Source organism: Balaenoptera physalus (genome assembly GCF_965194825.1).
Source record: "Balaenoptera physalus genome assembly, chromosome: 1".
Lineage (NCBI taxonomy): Eukaryota > Metazoa > Chordata > Mammalia > Artiodactyla > Balaenopteridae > Balaenoptera > Balaenoptera physalus.
The window spans coordinates 32,576,877-32,592,436 of NC_138882.1; the positions used below are offsets into that span (position 1 = coordinate 32,576,877).

A 15,560-nucleotide genomic window follows, 5' to 3' on the forward strand; every position below is an offset into this window, starting at 1 on the left:
CAACTGAGATCACTGGTTATGAATTCGCATTTTGCATGCAGGCAGACCTGGGCCCAAAACATGATGAGCCCCTAGGAGCTCTCTGAGTCTTCTCTTCCTCATCTGTAAAACCGAGTCCTCATAGGGCCACAAGGACACAATGACATAGAGCTTTGCTACTCAAAGTGTAGTCTGTGCTCCAGCAAAACAGCAAAATCTGCAAGCTCATTAGAAATGCAAAATCTCAGACCCTTCCCCCAAAACTACTGAACCAGAAGGTGCACTTTAAAAACTCTCGAGATGATTCTTATGTATATTAAAATTTGAGAAGCATTTACATAAAACACATGAAGGACCATCCGGTATCTTCCGCATGGTAAATGCTTAACAAACGGGGGCTTCAAGTGAAGGAGAAGGAACTAGAGCAGTGATTCTCAGTGGGGCAATTTTGCCCCCAGGGGACATTTGACAATGTCTGGAGACATTTGACAGTGCACAGGACAGCCCTCACCGCAGAGAATCGTGTGATTCCCAAAGCCAACAGAGCTGAGGCTAAAAAATCCTGGACTAGAGGAGAGTAGTGGCTGTGGGGAAAGAGCTGACGTAGGCGTAGAGAAGGATTAGAAGGGTACCCTTCTTGGGGGACAGGGGGAAGCAGTGCACTGATGAAATGATCAGGAGAGGGGACAAAACAAGATGGCAACATGGAAGGCAGTGCCCAAAGGCTCCTGGGTGGGAGCAGATGGGCGAGACCTGGCTCACTGGCTCACCACCATTCCCCCCACCCCCCCTCTCCCGGAGAAGCTCGATGTCTCAGACTTTGAGAGACTGGAGAAAGGGGGGCTGATCCCTTCATCCAGATCCAGGTTTTTTCATCCAAACTCCATCCTGGACCAGACTAAGACCAGGGGCTCTTCTAATCTCTCTGGAAACTTGGAGAATTTTCTTCACAATAATATTGGACAGGAGAAAAGGTCCTCTGAGGATAAACTCTGATTTACAAGGCCACTTTTTCCCCTAAATACACGTTATTAGATTGAGGAGGTTTATTCTGCTACTCTCAAGCCACCTCTGTCACATATGTATGTGTATATGTATGTATGTATTTCACGTATGTCATATCATGTCTGCAGTCTGAATTTTACATATGAGAAGTAACTCTACTCCCACCCCACATCCTCTACAAATTCTCCTAAACCTATAGAGAGAGAGAAGGACTGAACCAGGACGGAGAAGGTTTCCTTCTCTACTCCTGGGTGAGGCAGTAAAGAGCTCACTCCTAAACCTGAATACCCGCTCCTTCTCTGATTGATGGAAATGCCCTGCGGGAGAGAAGTGATGAGAATGTGAATCAGGATTTCCTGAGCGCCAAGAGATAAAAGAAAGTTACATCACCATTTTTCTTCCCGTGAACTGATTTAATCTTCACTCTAAAATGGATTGTTATCTCCTTATTTGGCTGGGAAACTCGCGCACTGATAGATGTGGGATTTCTGGGCTTTTGTTAGTCCTTTTCCCTGTTTCAGCTGCCGTCGTTCCAGGAGCAGAGATGAGGGGTTGGTGTCCACTGGTTGGCCCCCTTAGACTGGCACTCTGCCGTTCCACTTTATCCTCTGTCACTAGTGTAATAAATGATTTATTATTACAGGCATTTCAAAGGATGAGAGTGAAAACAAACATAGATCATTCTTACATCTGTACAGCATGCTCAGATGTACAAAGTACCCCCAAGTGAACTTTCTCATTTGATATTCATTGTCACAAGTACGTTATGAGAAAGAGGATAGATATTATTAACTGTCCTTTGCAGATTAGAAAGCTAAGCATCAGAAAAGTAAAATAATCTTCCCTAGGTCACATAAATAAATGTCAGAATCAGAACTAGAGTGCAGGTCTTCTGGCTCTCAGTCCAGTATTCTTTCCTCTGTTCCACCCTTCATCAACTTCTCAATCTTGCATGTATTCACACATTTAATGAACAAACATTTCCTAAGCACCTAGTGTCAGAGTCTTTTCTGAGTGTCAGAAAAGTCTATACAAAAAATGAATGACTATGATAACAATTTATAAAATGTCCAGAAAAGACACAGCTATAGAGACAGAAAATATAATACTGGCTGCCTAGGGCTTGGAGTTGGGGACTGGGTGGAGAGAAGGAGTTGGGGGTGACTGCTAATGAGTACAAGGTTTCTTTGGGGGGTAAGGAAAAATGTTCTAAAACTAGATTATAGTGATGCACTCTGTGAATATACTAAAGCCCACTGAATTGTACACTTTAAACAGTGAACTCTATGGTATGCAAATTATATCTCAATAAAGCTGTTTAAAAAAAGAATTAAGACACAGTATTTGTGCTCTAATGAGTCAGTAGAGTGGGTACACTTGCAAACATATCAATTGCAACACGAGTCATGGGAATGTGTTAACACCACTAACAGAAGGATGGAGCCAATGGAAACATAAATGTGAGGCAGAATCTCGGTGCGGTGTGTCTTGGATGGTGCTGGAAGGGGTTGAGAAGCTTTCTAGTGGAGGTGACATTTGACCTAAGGCTTGAAGGCTGAGTAGGAGTTTGCCAGCAAAAATAAAGGGAGGGCACCTGCTGGAGACCACTGTGACCTCCACTAATTCTATGGCCACACAGCTGCTGTAGGGGACCAAGGAGAAGAAGGTTCTGGAAGTTGCTGGAAGAAGGAGGATAACTGTTCTTTTGCTTGAAAGTTAATGGAAATCAATGGACAACAGCAATTTAAATACAGCTGCAGGGCATGTAAAGTAACCTAGTGTTACTGAGCCCTGGGAGCTACAGACAGGAATGGAGAAGTGGGGTGAAGGGCTTGGGTCTCGGCTTTCCAAGCAAAGACTTTGGCCAATCACAAGAAAGAGAAGCACAAGAGACATGCAGTTCTGAAAACTGCAACTGCCTCCCAGAAGTCAGGCTCTTGTACCCTCCCACAGCATGCAGAGCATCAACTTTGAGTCCCAAGGGCAAGAGTATTTTAAATAAATACACAGCAGTGTACAGGGTTGGGAAAAATGATAGTTACAGAGTCTCCTGAGTAGATCCAGGTGATGAATTATGGTCCATGTCCCCTGTGCCAATCTGTGTCTCACATATTCAAGGTTGCTTTTTTTTTTTTTTAAGGTTGCTTTTTCTAACATAATTTTTTTGAAAGGAAAGGAAGAAAGGAAAGGAAGAAAAGAAAGAAAGGAAAGGAAGAAAAGAAAGAAAGAAAGAAAGAAAGAAAGAAAGAAAGAAAGAAAGAAAGAAAGAAAGAAAGGAAGGAAGGAAGGAAGGAAGGAAGGAAGGAAGGAAGGAAGGAAGAAAGAAAGAAAGAAAGAAAGAAAGAAAGAAAGAAAGAAAGAAAGAAAGAAAGAAAGAGAAAGAAAAAGAAAGAAAGAAAAAAAGAAAGAGAAAGAAAGAAGAAAAGAAAGAAAGAAGGAAAAAGAAAGAAAGAAAGGAGAGAGAGAGAAAGAAAGAAAGAGAAAGAGAGTGAGAGAGGGAGGGAGGGAGGAAGAAAGGGAGGAAGAGAGGGAAAAGGCTTCAGTGGGAATGCGATGTATCCCATCCCAAGTCATTCATCAGCGTCAATGCTCCCGAAATAGCGCCTCCGCCTACCTCCTATCCAAATTCGTTCTCTAGACCTACAAGGAAATTTTTAGAGTCCTAGACAGCAGCAGTCACTCCACTCCTGTGCTCTTTTCTGATGGCACCATTGTCATCACTCCCTGTGCCCTGGTTGTCTTGTCCACCAGGCCATGAACTCCCTAGGCACCAGCTCTGAGTTTTCTCCATCTCACAGAGGCCCTCAGAACCTGGCACATGGCAGGTGCTCAGTGAGCATTTGTTAAATAAGTGCATTTCATATGACTGATCCCCAAATCTAATTATGTACAGGCCCCAGTAGCCTCCCGGGCTGTTTATAAACAGGTCTTTGCCAAGTGTTGGCCAGTTTTCTCAGGCAACAGCCATTGGGTTGGGAGACACGGCCTTGCATCCCATGGCCTTATTAAACACCTGGACCAGCTTTGCGTGTGCCCGTAGTATGAGAGTAAAAACTCATGAAATTATACTATAACCACCCATCTGATTGTAGAATCCCAGGGAAACAGAGTCTGTGATTAGGTCAGCACAAGAGAGAGTCCTGGGTCTGTGAATAAGAAACTCTTAGTCCCATCCTAGAGCTTCCATACTGCTGCCTTCATGCTTTCTCTGTGCCGCCCACACCATTCTGCCAAAGGGAGAAAGGTCCCTATTTCATCTGTCTTATAGACTCTCTCCCAGTCTCATCCCTCTTTACAACAGAATGCACACTACTCCAGAAGATGCTTCTAAATGCACAACTCTGATCATACTACTCCTCAACCCCTAAAATTATCTTTGGTTTCAGGTAAGGAAAGCTCCCCCCAGCACATTGCTCTTTTTTCCATTTCTGTATCCATCAGTGCCTAGCACAGAGGCTTCAACACTTTAGCTTGTTTTTTAATCAATTCTTAATTTCAAATCCAGGTAAATGGAATGCATTTAAGGGAGAGGATAAATTAAATTTATTTTTACTTTTATGTGATCTTTAACTGGTTATTTCTATGGGTAAGAGTCCATGTAATAGGAAGCTATTCAACCACTAAATATAATTTGTCTTTACATTCTTCAAAAAAACCTTTTATAACATTTTAGGCTTAAAAACCAGGTTACAGAATGACATATGCGGTACGGTCCCGTTTTTGTAAACAGTACAATGAGCATATGTACATGTTGAAAATGATCTAGAAATATAAATACCAAGATGTTAACAGGATTATCTTTGAGTGGTGAGATAATGGGTGTTTTCCTTTTCTAGAGCTTATCTGTATTTTCCAAGTTTATACAAGTTTAATACAAGGGTAAGGTTTTTAAAAATTACTTAAAATTTAAATAAATCATTAGTTTCACCATTGCCCACAGAAAATTATTGAAATTCCTGTTGTGGAAGTGCACATTCTCTGAGAACTGGCCTACTCACCTTTCCAGCTTTATCTCTCCCCACACCTCGCCTCATCATGCTCCCAGCCAAACTGGGCTGCTCACCTCCAACTCCTGCCTCTGCTCTGCTGCTCACAGAATCTGGGACGTCCTTACCACGTGCCAAACACTAACCACCATCTGTTGCCTCGACGTAGAAAGATGAAGTGATATGTTGTTGACTGTCAAAAACAGATTGCATGTATATGTATGTATGTGTTCACATACATGCATATACACACATGTATAATATGTGTGTGTATATAAACACACACATATATCCTGCTAATGATACTTATTTTGAAGGAGTAAGATTACAGGCTGGATAGATTTTATTTTCATCTTCAGACTATTTTGTATAACTGGTGTAAAAAGAATGCAACAAACACCATTTGAGAGTGAAAGAGACATTTGCATTAAAATTTTGCCTGTTTTTAAAGGTTTCTTCCTTGAAGCTATTGTAAAAGCTTCACAGAATTTTTATCACCCTTGAACACCACAGGGATTTGAATTTCTTTTGTGGCCCTGAATCTCATCTTTCCCCTTCCCTTGTCCCTCTCCCTCCCCACCCTTCCTCTCCCTCTCTGCCTCTGTCTCCCCCTACCCACCTTCCCCTGGTCTAGGACCTTGGGAGGGCAAAGGAACAGATATGATCTTCTCTTTTCCTCACATTGCTCAGCACAGCAGAATAGGTTATTAAGGAAATAAACAAATAGTAAGATACTCGATATGAAAAGTATTCAGAATGATTCAGAGTCTGCATTTTGGTGGGTCATCTCATCACATGAATAAAGAAGTGGAAATCTCTGGAAGTATTCTAGGTGGGATATTCACTGAGAAGTATGGTAGACGTTGCAGTTGCTCCTCACATTTACAGTTTCCTTCTTCTTAGGAGACAGGAAAATTGCACTTGCCTGCCCCATGGAAGCTCAGCATGGCCACGTGACTATTTTGACCAGTGAAATATAAGTGGAAGAATCAGGTGTCCTTTCAGGTGGAAGCATTTAAAACCCAGTGCACAGTTCTCCGTGCTCTCTCCTATCCTGCCTGTGTTGGGATGGTAGCATTAAAGGATGGAAGTGTCTCCTTCGCCTGTGTCCCTGAGTAGCATGATGAGCAGATTGCCCATGCTAACACATATCAGACATGTAATACAAGTGAGAAATAATTTTTGTCGTAATAAGCCACTGAGAAAGGTTAAGGTATTGTCTGCTACTGCAGTATAACATAGCCTAACCTAATACAGAAGGAATGTTAGAGGAGAGAGGGATTTAAACACTTTTAAAGTCCCTTTCAACCCTCAGAAAATGAATGTAGACTCTGCTGTAGGCAAAACTGTTATTCTACATGCTATTTAGACAACTCATTATAAGTCACAGAGAGTCTCAAAATTCTTCTTTGATGCAAAGTACTGCTTTCTCCTTGAATACAATGAAAACTATGCATTCGGCAGGATGAGGTCAGGTTATGGCATGATGCTGACCACTTTGGGATCCAGGAATTGGCTGCTCAGTCACTCAGGAGTCACAGAAAGGGGAAAGAGCTCTGGAACGGAGCATGGATGGAAGTCTGAAATCCTTGTCTGCAAGAGAGAGCCCTGTGCTCTTGGCGGGAGTGATGGAGAGGACCCTTCTACTCACAGGTGCCAGTAAAAAGTTTTGGACAAGCCAACAGACACACACACACACTCACACACACCACACACACACTCACACACACCACACACACACTCACTTACTACATGGATTTTAAAACTTTCAAAGCAAGGCAGGCTAAGGCCCAGCAGGTCTGAACATGTCCCAGAATGTGAGAAAGTAGAGATTGTGTCCCTGAAAACGCTCACATATGGTACTGGAAATGAGAAACGATTTGGGTTCTTAACCCAAAATAGATTTTTTTGGCTCCTTATCTTCAGCCCTAGCCCACAGGTAAATGATCAAATCCAGGGAATTATCAAAAGTCAAAGGGGGCTTCCCTGGTGGCGCAGTGGTTGAGAATCTGCCTGCCAATGCAGGGGACATGGGTTCGAGCCCTGGTCTGGGAAGATCCCACATGCCGCGGAGCAACTGGGCCCGTGCGCCACAACTACTGAGCCTGCGCGTCTGGAGCCTGTGCTCCGCAACGAGAGAGGCCGCGATAGTGAGAGGCCCACGCACCGCGATGAAGAGTGGCCCCCGCTTGCCGCAACTAGAGAAAGCCCTCGCACAGAAACGAAGACCCAACACAGCCATCAATAAATAAATAAATAACAAAAGTGATTGTTTAAAAAAAAAAAAAAGTCAAAGGACTGGTGAAGAGTAGAAGCTGCTTCCAGCAATAGTGACTGGGGCTCTCTCCACTCAGACTCTGACTTTAACTTCCAAAAAATATCCACTTGGAAAATGTTATTACTCATGAAAATGAAGAGAGGGTGTTTCCCTCTGTGGACTAGTTCCTGCCTTGAAGTCACCACCTCTCTTCCCAGGCCAGAGACATGGCCCCACCAGAAAGCTGACCTAATGGATCTAATTGCTTGACCCTGGTTGAGTGAATTCTGCTTTCCCACAATAAAATAAGAATAAAAATAACCTGGAATAACAGAATCTGAAAGTCCACATTTCATTAACCTGGGATGAAAAGTTAGAAATTAAAAATCTCTAAGTGCTGTGGTCCCCAGTGCTGATATAAAGCTAGCAGGCTCTTGCAGGGCTCCACTCTCTAGAGTGTTTTGAGAATTCCCAGAGAGGTGTTTCTCATAGCTTTGTCCATGAACCATCCATGCCATCAGAGCTGGCTGAGCCAACGATGGCAAGCTCCAAGGGCTGCTCCAGGGACAGTGAGAATGGGACTCTCCTCACCAGGTTCTCAGCGCCAATTTGCGCCAGCCAAAAAATGTTGCAAGGTCATATTCACCCCCAATAAGATGTTTGGGCCCAAAGTATTACAGAGTTCAGTGAAGCAACTTTTCCAGTTTACACTCAGAAACTTTCTTGGTCCCAGGATGCCCACATACCTCCAGAGTGATGGGTTTGGGCAGCTTCTGGTAGCATGGGACTGGAATTCATCATTTCTTAGCGGTGTGTGGGGGAATGGTCAGGGGTAGGTCTCGGCACTAGTCCAGTAAGCAAGCCAGCCTGTTGTGTAGTACGTTACTAAATACTTCCACAATTTGATATTCACAAAAACCCTGTGAAACAGAGCATACATCATTATCTCCATTTTAACAATGAGGAAGCCAAGGCAAAGAGGAAAACTTCACTAAACAGTGATTTGCCTAAGCTCATAGAGCTAGAAAATGGGACTACCTAGACTTGACCCCAGGTCTCTGACTCCAAGCCTGGGTGTATGGGAGGCAGTACAGTGCACCGGAAAGCATGCAGCCGTGGAGCCACACTTTGTGTGTGGACCCCTGGCTCTGAGACTTAGAGCTGTGTGACCATGGGTAAGTCACTTGATTCCTCTATGGAGCTGTGTGACCATGGGTAAGTCACGTGATTCCTCTATGCTTCAGTTTCCTCATTTGTAAAGTGAGAATAACACTACCCACCTCATAGGTATTTGTGAGGATTAAATGAGAAAATACATGCAAGGTACGTAGAAGACAGCCTGACACATTAGGAAGCATGAAAAAGAGTTAGCTAGTCTTAAAATATTATTAATAGTATTTTTATATATTACCATGACACATTTAATGCCTTTTATTAATGGAAAGAGCTTGATACAGCTACAAAAAAAACATTTAACCTCTAACTATATGACCTTCTATTTAGGAAAAAATTTTAAAGTACTCATAATAGTATTCCATATGGAAACAGTAGAATATGCCAGAATATACTATGGCCCATCCCAGTTTTTATCAATCTGTTTAGAGAACTTGTGAAGTTGCTTTGAAATGATAAATAGAAGGATGGGAGAAATAGATGAAGGGGATTATGAGGTACAAAGTTCCAGTTATAAAATAAGTAAGTCATGGGGATGTAATGTACAGAATAGGGAATATAATCAACAATATTGTAATAATATTGTATGGTGACAGAAGGTAACTAGGCTTATTGTAAGGATCATTTCAAGATATATATAAATATTGAATCACTGAGTTGTACACCTAAATTTAATATAATAGTGTATGTCAATTATACCTCAATAAAAAAGGAAAAAAATTTAGAAAACTTAACAAAAATAATAGTCCAGCCCCAAGAGAAGTCACATGAGAATATATGAAAACGTCAAGACCAGAATTCATTGAGTGGGCTCTTTTTTGATTAACAATTGTAATGAAAGTAAATGAGAACTAAATCGTTTCCTAAGAAGCCAAATCATTTTGTCCTAAAATCATTATACCTTAACTATTTCTACTTTAAAGTTTGTTGATCTGAAATGTTTTTATTTCATCATTTTTATTTTTTATAAATTTATTTATTTATTTTATTTATTTTGTTTTTGGCTGCGTTGGGTCTTCATTGCTGCATGCAGGCTTTCTCTAGTTGCGGCGAGAGGGGGCTATACTCTTCGTTGCAGCGCACGGGCTTCTCATCGCAGTGTCTTCTCTTGTTGCGGAGCATGGGCTCTAGGCGCACGGGCTTCAGTAGTTGCGGCACACAGGCTCAGTAGTTGTGGTGCACGGGCTTAGTTGCTCTGCGACATGTGGGATCTTCCCGGACCAGGACTTGAACCCGTGTCCCCTGCATTGGCAGGAGGATTCTTAACCACTGCGCCACCAGGGAAGCCCTTCATTTTTAAAATAATAGCTTTATTGAAATATAATTCACCATTTTAAAGTGTACAATTCAGTGGGTTTTGGTATATTCACAGAATTGTGCAATCAGTATCATTATCTAATTTCAGAACATTTTCATTACCCCAAAAAGAAACCTCATACCCATTAGGATCACACCACACTCCTCTCTCCCCTTAGTCCCTGGAAAAAGCTGGTTTTCTTTCTGTCCCTGTGGTTTTGCCTATTCTAAACGTTCCCTGACATTGTATTTGAAAAGTTATAAAGATAATTTCAAGTTTAGGATATTATCGTCCTCTGAGGTGCATTTATATTTGCTTCTGGAAGGAGGGTAGGGGATTGGTAATTCCACATTAGTTTAATCCAATCACAGGATGAGATAATTCGAAGCTGATTTTCTGTCCCTGTTAGGGGATTACCATGGGTTACCATGACACCTAGGGGGTAGCACTTTGGGATCTCAACGGGAAGCTTTGCAGGGAGGTTACTAGGACCCCTCATCAGCAGGCTCAAGCACCTATTGCTATTCCCCGATCCTGTAAATTTGTGGCAAATTGGGCACATCTTCTCTTTTCCGACCTTTCATCAACTTTTCTGAATTTGGATGACCCTCCTCAGGGAAAAGCAGTCCCCAGTGCTGGGCTCACTTCTCTGGATTTCCCTCTCCCAAATCTTGGCCCTGGAATTATGCCTGTCTTGTTATCTCTTCAAAACCTTCAAACAGTTTTTTTTTTTATATTTCCTGATTTTTCCAACTTTTCTTGAATCCTTCTCAGTGAGAAGACTCATCTAAAAGCCAGCGGCTGTTTCCTCCTTCAGGCAAAACAGACAAAAAGGAAGATTCTTCCACATATTCCCCAGCTCCCCAACAGCTCAGAAAAACCAGTGTCTTCTGCCACCAACAGGAAAGACACACCTGCTGGGCACATCTGTGAGGATGGAATGAGATAATGCAAAGTGCTTAGTGAGTTTTGTAATAACCATGTTTCCTCCTTTGTTACAGCCTCGATAAATCTCAGAGCCAAATCTTGATCCTTCTAGCAAGTTATGATTCAGAACCTTAAGACATGTCCTTTGTGGAACAATCTTAGCTCAACTTCATTGTATTATCTGTGTTCCAAGTGTTTCATCTATTTTCCTTAAATCCTGCAGTATTGCATGTATCCTTATAAGCCACTCTCGATCACTTTGATAGGAGGTGGGACATAAATAAATAAGTTAAATAAAGGTATTTTGAACTGCCATATGCTATACGTGTGAGAATATTGACATTAGCACAGGACAGAACCACTTCCCTGGGGTGGCAGGACTTCAGGTCCTTTGTCTTTTTATGCCACTCGCTAACATCCTTGCTCATCCTTCATGGTCTAATTCAAGGATCCCTCCTTCAGAAAGCCTTCCCTCATCTCCCCACATAGAGGTCTTTCCTTAATTACATTGAGTCTTATATTGCTGGCAGTGACTTGTCCTACCAACCTCACTCTCTTTATATGCCTCTAACCTCCACAAAGCCTAGAAAGAGAAATTACCTCAAATTGAATTTTTTAAAATTAATTAATTAATTAATTTTTGGCTGCGCTGGGTCCTCGTTTCTGTGCGAGGGCTTTCTCTAGTTGCGGCGAGCGGGGGCCACTCTTCATCACGGTGCGCGGGCCTCTCACTATCGCGGCCTCTCCTGTTGTGGAGCACAGGCTCCAGACGCGCAGGCTCAGTAATTGTGGCTCACGGGCGTAGTTGCTCCGCGGCATGTGGGATCTTCCCAGACCAGGGCTCGAACCCGTGTCGCCTGCATTGGCAGGTGGATTCTCAACCACTGTGCCACGAGGGAAGCCCAAATTGAATTATTTTTAAAGAACTTTACTGATATACAACTGTCATGCAATAAACTGCACGTTTAAAATGTACAATTTGACAAGTTTTGGCATATGTGTACGACTGGAAACCATCACCATCATCAAGATAATGAACATATTCATCACAGTTTAGCCATTCATTTGTTGGTAGACATTTAGATTGTTTCAAATTTGGGGCTATTAAAAATAAACCTTCCATGAACATTTATGTACAAGTCTTTTCATGAACATATGCTTTCTTGTCTCTTGGATAAATACCTAGGAATGGAATGACTGGGTCATATGGCAGCTGTTTCTTCAACTTTTTCAGAAACTGCCAAACTATTTTCAAAGTGGTTGTATCATTGCATATTCCCAACAGCCCCTATGAGTTTCATTTCCTCCACACCTTCCCCTAGCATATGATATGGTCAGTCTTTTTAATTTTAGCCATTCTACCAGGTATAATGCGGTATCTCACTGTGGGTTTTTTTGCTTGTTTGTTTGTTTTGAATTTTTGAATTTTATTTTATTTATTTTTTTATACAGCACGTTCTTATGAGTTATCCATTTTATACATATTAGTGTATATATGTCAATCCCAATCTCCCAATTCATCACACCACCACCCCTCCACCCCGCCGCTTTCCCCCCTTGGTGTCCATATGTTTGTTCTCTACATCTGTGTCTCAATTTCTACCCTGCAAACCAGTTCATCTGTACCATTTTTCTAGCTTCCACATATATGCATTAATATATATTTGTTTTTCTCACTTACTTCACTCTGTATGACAGTCTGTAGGTCCATCCGTATCTCTGTATATAACCCAGTTTTGTTCCTTTTTATGGCTAATACTCCATTGTATATATATACCACATCTCCTTTATCCATTCATCTGTCAATGGGCAATGAGTTTGATTCCATGACCTGGCAATTGTAAATAGTGCTGCAATGAATATTGGGGTGCATGTGTCTTTTTGAATTATGGTTTTCTCTGGGTATATGCCCAGTAGTGGGATTGCTGGGTCATATGGTAATTCTATTTTTAGTTTTTTAAGGAACCTCCATACTGTTCTCCATAGTGGCTGTATCAATTTACATTCCCACCAACAGTGCAAGAGGGTTGCCTTTTCTCCCCACCCTCTCCAGCATTCGTTGTTTGTAGATTTTCTGATGATGCCCATTCTAACTGGTGTGACGTGATACCTCATTGTAGTTTTGATTTGCTTTCTCTAATAATTAGTGATGTTGAGCAACTTTTCATGTGCCTCTTGGCCATCTGTATGTCTTCTTTGGAGAAATGTCTATTTAGGTCTTCTGCCCATTTTTGGATTGAGTTGTTTGTTTTTTAATATTGAGCTGCATGAGCTGTTTATATACTTTGGAAATTAATCCTTTGCCCATTGATTCGTTTGCAAATATTTTCTCCCATTCTGAGGGTTGTCTTTTCGTCTTGCTTGTAGTTTCCTTTGCTTTGCAAAAGCTTTTAAGTTTCATTAGGTCCCATTTGTTTATTTTTGTTTTTATTTCCATTACTCTAGGAGGTGGATCAAAAAAGATCTTGCTGTGATTTATGTCAAAGCGTGTTCTTCCTATGTTTTCCCCTAAGAGTTTTATAGTGTCTGCTCTTACATTTAGGTCTCTAATTCATTTTGAGTTTATTTTTGTGTATGGTGTTAGGGAGTGTTCTAATTTCATTCTTTTTCATGTAGCTGTCCAGTTTTCCCAGCACCACTTATTGAAGAGACTGTCTTTTCTCCATTGTATACCTTTGCCTCCTTTGTCATAGATTAGTTGACCATGGGTGCATGGGTTTACCTCTGAGCTTTCTGTCCTGTTCCATTGATCTATATTTCTGTTTTTGTACCAGTAACATATTGTCTTGATTACTGTAGCTTTGTAGTACAGTCTGAAGTCAGGGAGTCTGATTCCTCCAGCTCCATTTTTTTCCCTCAAGACTGATTTGGCTATTCGGGGTCTTTTGTGTCTCCATACAAATTTTAAGATTTTTTGTTCTAGGTCCGTAAAAAATGCCATTGATAGGGATTGCATTGAATCTGTAGATTGCTTTGGGTAGTATAGTCATTTTCACAATATTGATTCTTCCAATCCGAGAACATGGTATATCTCTCCATCTGTTGGTATCATCTTTAATTTCTTTCATCAGTGTCTTATAGTTTTTAGCATACAGGTCTTTTGTCTCTCTAGGTAGTTTTATTCCTAGGTATTTTATTCTTTTTGTTGCAATGGTAAATGGGAGCATTTCCTTAATTTCTCTCTCAGAATTTTCATCATTAGTGTATAGGAATGCAAGAGATTTCTGTACATTAATTTTGTATCCTGCAGCTTTACCAAATTCATTGATTAGCTCTAGTAGTTTTCTGGAGGCATCTTTAGGATTCTCTATGTATAGTATCATGTCATCTGCAAACAGTGACAGTTTTACTTCTTCTTTTCCAATTTGCATTCCTTTTATTTCTTTTTCTTCTGTGATTGCCGTGGCTAGGACTTCCAAAACTATGTTGAATAATAGTGGTGGGAGTGGACATCCTTTTCTTATTCCTGATCTTAGAGGAAATGCTTTCAGTTTTTCACCATTGAGAATGATGTTTTCTGTGGGTTTGTCATATATGGCCTTTATTATGTTGAGGTTGGTTCCCTCTATGCCCACTTTCTGGAGAGTTTTTATCATAAATCGGTGTTGAATTTTGCTGAAAGCTCTTTCTGCATCTATTGAGATGATCATATGGTTTTTATTCTTCAATTTGTTAATATGGTGTATCACATTGATTGATTTGCATATATTGAAGAATCCTTCATCCCTGGGATAAATCCCACTTGATCATGCTGTATGATCCTTTTAATGTGTTGTTGGATTCTGTTTGCTAGTATTTTGTTGAGGAATTTTGCATCTATGTTCATCAGTGGTATTGGTCTGTAATTTCCTTTTTTTGTAGTATCTTTGTCTGGTTTTGGTATCAGGGTGATGGTGGCCTCATAGAATGAGTTTGGGAGTGTTCATTCCTCTGCAATGTTTTGGAAGAGTTTGAGAAGAATGGGTGTTAGCTCTTCTCTAAATGTTTGATAGAATTCACCTGTGAAGCCGTTTGGTCCTGGACTTTTGTTTGTTGGAAGATTTTTAATCACAGTTTCAATTTCATTACTTGTGATTGGTCTGTTCATATTTTCTGTTTCTTCCTGGTTCAGTCTTGGAAGGTTATACCTTTCTAAGAATTTATCCATTTCTTCCAGGTTGTCCATTTTATTGGCATAGAGTTGCTTGTAGTATTCTCTTAGGATGCTTTGTATTTCTGTGGTGTCTGTTGTAACTTCTCCTTTTTCATTTCTAATTTTATTGATTTGAGTCCTTTCCCTCTTTTTCTTGATGAGTCTGGTTAATGGTTTATTAATTTTGTTTATCTTCTCAAAGAACCAGCTTTTAGTTTTATTGATCTTTGCTATTGTTTTCTTTGTTTCTATTTCATTTATTTCTGCTCTGATCTTGACGATTTCTTTCCTTCTGCTAACTTTGGGTTTTGTTTATTCTTCTTTCTCTAGTTCCTTTAGGTGTAAGGTTAGATTGTTTATTTGAGATTTTTCTTGTTTCTTGAAGTAGGCTTGTATTGCTATAAACTTCCCTCTTAGAACCGCTTTTGCTGCATCCCATAGGTTTTGGATCATCGTGTTTTCATTGTCATTTGTGTCTAGGTACTTTTTGATTTCCTCTTTCATTTCTTCAGTGATCTCTTGGTTATTTGTAACATATTGTTTAGCCTCCATGTGTTTGTGTTTTTTACATTTTCTTTCCTGTAATTCATTTCTAATCTCATAGCGTTTTGGTCAGAAAACATGATTGATATGATTTCAATTGTCTTAAATTTACCGAGGCTTGATTTGTGACCCAATATGTGATCTATCCTGGAGAATGTTCTGTGCGCACTTGAGAAGAAAGTGTAATCTGCTGTTTTTGGATGGAGTGTCCTAATAAATATCAATTAAATCTATCTGTTCTATTGTGTCATTTAAAGCTTC

General features: G+C 40.7%; 1 protein-coding gene across 1 annotated transcript in view; it reads left to right on the forward strand.

Annotated features, from left to right (window-relative positions):
- Nucleotides 1-14,347, forward strand: part of FCMR (Fc mu receptor) — a 37,793-nt gene extending 23,446 nt beyond the window's left edge. Inside the window, exon 8 of the mRNA XM_082470934.1 lies at nt 10,472-14,347. Coding sequence (XP_082327060.1) covers nt 10,472-10,474 — 3 coding nt within the window. The 3' untranslated portion in view covers nt 10,475-14,347. The remainder of the gene's footprint in view (nt 1-10,471) is intronic.
- Nucleotides 14,348-15,560: the final 1,213 nt, after the last annotated feature.